We start from the raw sequence: 8,848 nt of genomic DNA, 5'->3' as shown, positions 1-8,848 counted from the left end.
TCGGTGATACCCGCCAGGTCCGCTCCCCCCTCGTGAATAAGTTCTTGAATGAGGGGGGCCTTATTTACCACAGACCTGGCGTTGCACAACATCAGCCGATGGACCCGGGCCGGAGGATCTAAGGTCCCTGGAGGTCGAGCAGAGCTCTGAGGATCGGAGCACCCACAAGCTTGTAAGTAGCGTGTGCGTGCTCCCAAAATCCGATATGGTCCTCTGCTCCCGCCATACCTGCCCCTCCCACTGACCGTACCTATCACACCACCCTCCGCCAGCCCCCCAGTCTCCTCCCTTACCACTCCGCGCCCCCCAGACAGGACCGGCCTTGGCCTCCGAGAGGACTCCCCTGGTTCCCCTCTGGCCAACCCCGAACCCCCTAAAAATTTAGAAAAGCACCCCTCTAAGAAGGCATATAGTTTCCTCCTTCTTAGATCCCTCCATGCTGTCGCTGAGTGCCACCTCTCGGGGTTCCAAACCCCTTCATTAAGGCCGGCCCTTGGAATCGTGTTGGGCCATGCCTGCGCGATGGGGGAGTCGCGCAGGGCCAGCAGTTCCCTCCTGGAATACAGTCCCGAATCGTAACAGGAGGTCCAACAGCAGAGTCGGGAAGGGGAAAAGTCCTCGTGGTGGTGGTCAAGGGGTTAGATGAATTGGAAGAAGGCAGCGTAGTTCATAGATCTTTATACCCCCCATAAAAAAGGGGGGGAGGGAGTTACAGTCAAAGTCGGCCAGCCCCAGCAGCGTAGGCCTCCAGGCACGCCAGGCCCAGTCACACAGGTCCCCAGGGCCCCCAGGCACTCACCATCAGGCATATCCCTCCGGCAAATGCCTCCCTTGGGCCCTGTCCTCCGCCCAGGCCGTTCTTCCGCCCGGGCCGCTGTGCCCCTGTGCCGGCGCACCCTCCGAGCCGCTGTATACCACGCTGCTGGGCCGGCACAACCTCCGGGCCGCTGTATGCCACGTTTCTGGTCACTTCTCCCTGCAGGCCATCAGGCCACCCTGGTCACCAGGCCGCTAGGCCGCCAGGCTGCTAGGCCGCCAGGCTGCCACGCCGCTAGGCCCCAGACTCTCATCGGGCCGCCAGATCTTCAACAAGCCGCAAGGCCGCCACTGCATCGGGCCGCCAGGCAGCCGCGTCAGGCCGCTAGGCCGCCACAGCTTCGGGTCGTAGATTTTCCTAAGGCCGCCGAGCTGCCATCGCGTCAAGCCGCTGGCCATCGCCGCATCAGGCCGCCACCGCGTCCGGCCGCCGATTTTCCTGGCCGCTAGGCCCCAAGTCGTCCGGCCGCCGATTTTCCTGGCCGCTAGGCCCCAAATCGTCACCACGCTGGGCTTTGCTGGGCCTCGCTAGGCCTCTCTACTCGCCAGGCTTCTCCGCTAGGCTTTTCCGCTCGCGGCCCCGCCCAGGTGGTCCCGTGGTCCAACGCGCCTTCTTCGCTCGCCGACCCTCTCCTCTTACCAGACTCCGGCCGGCGAGCACCCCCGGACCTTCAAAGGCTCCCCATCTCCGCTGAGGACCCCGCGGAGACTACGGAGCCGAAAGCAGTAGGTCCGCCATCACACGCATCCATCCATCCCCAACATTGAGAGTTGGAGGTTCTTACACTTTTCCAAATCCAATTTTATTTGTTTTAGCAGTCTTACATAATTATCTTCTTTTACTGTTACACATCTTGCTGTTAGATAAATTCCTAAGTACTTAACTTTTTTAACTATTTGAAGATTTGTTTTTTTTGTTAGTTGGTTTTTTTGTTTTTCTGTTAAGTTCGTCAGCAATTTAGTCTTTTCTCTATTTATTGTCAGGCCTGCCACTTCTCCAAATTTTTCTATTTTCTCCAGAGGTTTAATGCTTGTTTCCAATGGATCTTCCAGTATAAAAAACAAGTCATCTGCAAATGCTTCTAATTTATATTTTTCATCTTTTATCTCCAGTCCTTTAATTTCTGCATCTTGTCTAATGTTTCTATTCAATACTTCCAATGTTAATATAAATAGTAATGGAGATAATGGACACCCCTGTCTTGTGCCCTTTTTAATGTTGAAGTTTTCTGTATAGTCTCCATTTACAATTATTTTGGCAGTTTGTTTACAATAAATTGTTTGAATTGCATTTATAAAGTTTTTTCCAAAGTCCATTTCTGCAAGCTGCTGAAACATAAATTGCCAGTTTACGTTGTCAAATGCTTTTTGTGCATCAAGGAATATTAAAACCATCTGTTTCCCTGGATGAATTTCATAATACTCCAACACATCAAGGATCATTCTTAGATTATTTTTTATCTGTCTTTTAGGTAAGAAACCATTTTGATTTGTGTGTATAAATTCAATCAGAAATTTCTTTATTCTTTCTGCCATTATTGAAGCAAAAATTTTGTAGTCTACATTTAATAATGATATTGGTGTGTAATTTTTTGTTTGTATCAAATCAGAGTCTTCTTTAGGTATTAAAATAATATTGGCTTCAGTCCATGTATTTGGTATTTTAGCCTCCATGAGAATTTCATTACACAATTCTTTCAAAATCGGACTTAATACATCTTGTAGTGATGTATAGAATTCAGCAGGTAATCCATCTGGGCCCGGAGTCTTATCCTTTTTTGCCTTTTTATGGCCTCTATAATCTCCATCATTGATATTTTTCCATTTAATATGTTTCGGATGTTCTCTGGAATTTTTGGTAAATCTGCTTTTTTTAAGTACTGTTGTATTTTTCTTTTGGAATTTCCTCTGCCTTGTAGAGTGTCTCATAGTAGTCTTTAATAGTATCATTTTGAAACTGTAATTCTCCTTTTGAATCTTGCAGCTTACTTATCAATTTTTTCTCTTTTTCTTTTTTCAGTCTATATGCTAACCATCTCCCCGGCTTATTGGCATTTTCAAAGAAATTCTGTTTAGTCCGTTTAATCTGTTGTGCCATTATATCCATCTCGGCTAAATTTAATTTATGCTTTATTATCTCCATTTGTTTCTTAAGTATTTTCTTGTGTGGATCTATTTGTAATTCTGATTCTAGCTTTCTGAGCTCTTCCTTTAACTTTAACTGTAGTTGTTTCTTTTCTTTATTCTTTTTAGCAATATAAGTTATAGCCAACCCTCTGAAATATGCTTTAGCCATGTCCCACAAATTTTGAAGCGATGTTTCTTCTTTCTTGTTTATTTTGAAGAAAAATTCCATATCCTTTGTCGCTAGTTGTAAGAATTCTTTTTCTTTCAATATAGATTTATTCAAGGACCATCATAATTTTTCTTAGTTCCTTTCCAAGTCATTTTTATTGGGTTATGGTCTACCCAAACATTAGTTTCTATCTCAACTTCTTGTATCATCATTTTCAATTCCAAAGATGTCCATATCATATCGATTCTAGACCATGATTTATGTCTGTTTGAATAAAATGTGTATTGCAATTTCTTTGGGTTTTTTTCTCTCCATATATCTTGAATGCAGAGTTCTTCTATCATTTTTAAGAACGCTTTAGGTAATATATTTCCTCCTTTTCTCCCTTGTTTGGCACTTTTATAGTCCAAAGTTCCATCTACTATTGCATTAAAGTCTCCCATTATACAAAGATTTTGATAGTTTAGATCTAATATTTTTTTATATAGTTTTTGATAAAATTGGTCTTGTTTATCATTAGGTGCATATATTGCTACCATCAGTATCTGTTTTTGATCCATCATTATTTCCACCATTAATATTCTCCCCTCTTCATCTGCGTAAATTTGTTTGGGGTTCATCTTTTCTTTAATGTATAAAGCTATTCCTCTTTTCTTTTGAGATGCTAATGCGAAGTAAAGTTTACCAATTTTCGGTTGTTCTAACAATTTGTAATGTTGTCTCTTAATATGTGTTTCTTGAAGATAAATTATATCCATTTTTAATTTTTGTAGTCGTGTAAAGATTTTTCTCCTTTTTGAAGGAGAATTTAGTCCATTTATATTTATTGACAAAATCCCTCTCTCCTCCATCTTTTTCAGTTATATCTAGGCCTTAGTCTTCTAGTCGATCTTATCTGTCTCTGATCTCTTGGTCTTGCTCCTTCTTCTGCATATGTATTTTTAATTTCTTCCTCCTCTCTTTGTTTGGCCGCTCCTTCTACTGCCATTTCTTCTTGTTTCTTTGGTTCAGTGTCACCTCTTTCCAGAAATGCTCTGTGATTATCGAAGAACTCCATTGCTTTAAGTGGTGTGTCCAGTCTATATCTTTTCGTGTCCCAATAAATTAAGATCCCTTCTGGAATCAGCCATCTGAAGTTCACTCCTTTTTCAGTTAATTTCCTAGTTAGGAACTGATATTCTCTTCGAGACTCTCTTATTCTCCTAGGAATTTGTTTGAGAACTACAATTTCTTTTTCTTTGTATTTCAACAGTTCATCTCTTACTTTTCTCAAAATCTCGTCTCTTGTAGATCTTTTAAGAAATCTAACATGCACTTCCCTAGGTACTTTATTTCTTCTAGCATAGTTTGAGTTAACTCGATAGATCTGGTCTAATTCTCCTTCCATTTGCAATTTCCCAGTTCCTAATGCATCTTCCAGTAGTTCGGTTATCAAGCCTAGGAGATCCTCTTCCTTATCTTCTATTATATTTTGGAATCTTAAAAAGTATGAGGCCTTTTCCATTTCTATGATGGCTATTGAATCTTCTAATTCTCCATTTATTTGCATCAATTTTTGATTTTCATCTTTTAAAATGTCTAATTTCTGATCAACCTCAGTTGATTTATCTTCTATTTTTTGAATTCTGTTGTTGGTTGTCTGTGATCATCTGTTTAAAATTTTCAATTTCAGAATCTATATTGTTCATTTTATCAAAATCACTTTTCAACTCATGGTTTTTCAATGTAACTGCCATGTGAGTAGCGATTGCCTCTTGAATTGCTTGCAGAGTTGTTTGCGTATCTTTCTGGAAGGTGTCCGTCTTCTCTTGTTGGAGCATTGTAGCAATTGATCTCTGATAGACTGGACATGCCGAAGTCGAAGAGGGAGCAGAAGAACCTTTTTTTCCAACTTTAGATAGGTTTGGGGCACTCATCTTTGTCTTTAAATCATATGTTGTAATCCACCAAGTAAGTCAAATTTTATAATCCAATAATTAGGAGAGGTAAACCATAAAAATAGTAAATGGTAAAAAAAATGCCAAAATTTATAATCCACAGAATTCTGTTCAAAAGGGTTTCTTGGTATTCACTTCTTCAGAGCCAGTTTATAACAATTCCGAATCAAGCTGTATTTGTAATCCAGGGGAGTCCGATGACTCCAAACACAGTTTTATTTATAGTTATAATCCATCCTGTGAGACAGGACAAACCAAAAAGAGTCTTTCTTTCCCAGCCAGAATCTTCAAGGACACTCAGATAAGCAATGTCTGGGCATACAGCCAAGTTTTACTCCAATCAGGAGAAACTGGGTATAGTTCTCAGTTTCGCCACTAGATGTCATTAGATGTCCATTCCCACCATATTTTAAGAAAATTTAAAAAGTAAAAGTTCTGATGACTTTCAAACAAAAAGTAGACAAAGAGGATCTATAGAGCCAAAAGCTTCCCAAATTATCCTTCTTCTATGCCTCAGACAGCTACACATTGATATGGTAAGTCAATTTTAGTTTGCCAGAAGCTTAAACCGCCGCTTATAGTTCAGGAGGGAGGGGTAAAAAAGAAAAAAAAACCTCCCTGGAGCTAAGGGCTTTATTTTGAAAAGCTGTTGAAATGCTGTTCACAGAACTGGTATTTCCACTTGCAGAGAGATAAAGAAAGTATTCTCACCCAGGTCAGCTGTTTGCTTTCGCTTTGGAGTTCTTTGTCTCTGACGATCAGCTGCTAATGGCAGACCGCATGGGTGCGGTCGACCTTTCTTCCTGCCGGTCCCAAGGGCTCCTTTGGATCCAGCGGGCCAGCTACCGCTGACCCGCGATCTGCAAAGTTTCACCCTTTGGCCAGTCGCCTCTACGGGGCGACTGTCAGTCCTGTTGGACTCCCCAGCTGGTAGAAATCGGACTTGGGGAGAGGAGAATCATTCCCCAGAGCCCATCTTGCAGCAACGTCATCGGAAACTCAAAATCGCTAGATTTTTTTGTGTGCATATATGGAGATGGATGTTTGGACCCAAACTTCTGAAGTAGATTCAAAAACAGAGGGATAAAGATATTATTTGGAAATCTGAAGATTGAATTATTTATTTATTTATTTAATTACATTTATATCCCGCCCTTCTCCTTGCAGACTCAGGGCGGCTAACAATCAGATAAAATACAAAAATACAATACACCTTTAAAATTAATTAAAAAGAAATATTTAAATTCAATCTGATTAAAAGTAATTAAAACCCCTTTAAAATCCCTTAGGCCAGTCCCGCAAGCTGGAACAACCATGTCTTGAGGGCGCGGCGGAAGGAAGGGAGATCAGGGATCACCCTGATCTCTGGGGGCAGTTCGTTCCAGAGGGTGGGAGCTCCCACAGAGAAGGCCCTCCCCCTTGGGGTCGCCAGCCGGCATATATAACATATATCTGTCAGATCAATTTACTCTCTTTGTTCTATCCCCAAATGTATTGGGCTGGTTTTCAAGAGCAGAACTGTCTACTCTGGGTAAGAGGGTTTTGTCTGAAAAGCCCTGCTATACAGGGTACTGACACAAGGAACTCCTAGAATGAAGATACGAAACTCCTGGTTTAATTTGAAGGCTTAGAATTATACGCATCCACAGGAAGAACAAATTATGGCACATGTGTAATGATGTTATCACACAAAATCCACAATCTATATACTTGTCAGATGTATGACACAAGTAATCATAGCATTTGCAAGATGTTATAACATGCATGTCATCATTTTGACATCATTGTGGTTTGTTACAGTCAACACTGCCTAAAAACAGATATTTTCTACTTCATTCCATTGTTTCAGCTGGGACAGGTTAACTTTTCAGCATTTCAACCTTGAGTCCAGGGCCAGTCTTCATCTGCTGCCCACAGACCTGTTATACAGAGTTACTTTCTATGAAGCATCAATGGCATGTATAATAAAAGATAGATGACATTAGCTAAACCAGCCTGAAAAGTGCTAGAGAGGAGCCTGGTTGTCAAGGGAGAGAGAACAAAAACAAGAGACAGTGAGTAAACTGGGCTGAGTCACTGATGGAGCTACTGCAGGGATTTGTGGTAAAAAAAAGCTGTCTTATACTGCAAAATAGCAAAAGGAAGAAGGGGAGAAGGAGAAAAAAACAGTGCAAGAACTCACCCTTGAATTTGGATCGGATATTGGCCAACTCCTTGTTAATTCGTTTAATTTCAGCCTCTTTACTCTTACCTGGAAATAAGAAGGAATGAAACATGGGGTCTACCCAACTCCATACACAATCATCTGAGTATCTGCATAGTACTGAATGTTTAACTATTATGAGACAAGGAAAAAAAACGGAGGAGGAAAGCAGTCAGATAAATGCCAACAGATAATGACAAACTGCCACATACGCTTCTTGAATATAATAATAATAATAATAAAATATAATAATAGTAATAGTAATAGTAATAGTAATAGTAATAGTAATAGTAGTAGTAATAATAATAATAATAATAATAATAATAATAATAATAATAATAATAATAATAATAATATCTGTAATACCATCAAACATCCACATCTACCTATCCGAGGTCCTTGGTAAGGACTCGATAGGTACACAAAATGCCAAATCCAGTCTGAACATCTGGCTGACTGTGCGATGATGATAATAGTAGTAGTAGTAGTAGTAGTAGTAGTAGTAGTAGTAGTAGTAGTAGTAGTAGTAGTAGTAATAATAATAATAATAATAATAATAATAATAATAATAATAAAGTTGGAAGGGACCTTGGAGGTCATCTAGTCCAACCCCCTGCTCAGGCAGGAAACCCTATACCATTTCAGACAAATGGCTATCCAGTCTCTTCTTTAAAACTTCCAGTGTTGGAGCATTCACATAAATGAAACAGCATGAAAAAGCAAAACCTTCCCCAACTTATTGTCCTCTAAATGAGTTGGTCTGTAATTCCAGAATTCCCAGCCAGATACAATTCCCACATATCTGGAAGTACTATCTCAGATGGCTGCCATATACTAAAGCATAGGAGCTACAGGCCAATCAGGGAACTCAGATTTTGGATCAGAGGAGGCGGCAGTCTGTATTATTGTACTGTTTTTCTTCAATCAAATGCATTCTTCTCAAGCTGCTGCTCGGCAAAAGCTGGTGAAAAGGTATTTAGATGGAGCAAATGATATAGTTTGCTTCTGGTACCAATTCAAGGTGCTGGTGTCTATTTATACATTTACAGATTAGGCCCACAATGTGTGAATGAATCTTCCCATAGGTTCCAACTCATCTAGTAAGATCATCCTCAAAGGCCCTCCTCCAGTGCCCTTCCATGCTGATCTGCAATTAGCAGGTGCTCACTGCAGTGATTTCTGCAAATTCTAGTAGTTGCTCCTGGCTATGGATGGCTCCCAAGTAAGTCAGGCCTGGTACCTACTATCCTTCTGGCCCAAGGCAAAGATGCTTTTTCATAATCTGAATTCATGATTATATTCATATCTGAAATGTTATACTTTTTTAACCAGTCTTTAGCTGCTGTCCATACTGTTTTGTTTTTATGTTGTACAGGTAGTCCTCGAGGTATGAACCTAATGGAGCCTGCCCATTAGGATTGTAAGTCAAAAAATTCATCAAATGAATCAGACTCCATTTTACAAATTTTTAAAATCAAATTCATTAATTGAATCAAATGGGTTGTTAAATGAACAAAGATCTGACAAAATGATGCTGCCAGTTAACTGAACTAAGAGGCTTTCCCGCAGGCCGCCCATCAGCTGTTTCCGGTGCAG

The 8,848-nt window shown here is 40.7% G+C and overlaps 1 protein-coding gene across 1 annotated transcript in view; it reads right to left on the bottom strand.

Moving 5' to 3' along the window:
* Positions 1 to 8,848, bottom strand: part of LOC107293592 (AP-2 complex subunit alpha-1-like) — a 126,498-nt gene that overhangs the window by 85,544 nt on the left and 32,106 nt on the right. Inside the window, exon 2 of the mRNA XM_029285427.1 lies at positions 7,232 to 7,300. Within this exon, the coding sequence (XP_029141260.1) occupies positions 7,232 to 7,300 (69 nt within the window). The remainder of the gene's footprint in view (positions 1 to 7,231; positions 7,301 to 8,848) is intronic.

This window comes from Protobothrops mucrosquamatus, unplaced genomic scaffold (assembly GCF_001527695.2).
Source record: "Protobothrops mucrosquamatus isolate PMUCROS unplaced genomic scaffold, P.Mucros_1.0 scaffold1663, whole genome shotgun sequence".
NCBI lineage: Eukaryota > Metazoa > Chordata > Lepidosauria > Squamata > Viperidae > Protobothrops > Protobothrops mucrosquamatus.
This window is presented reverse-complemented; position numbering and strand designations above follow the sequence as displayed.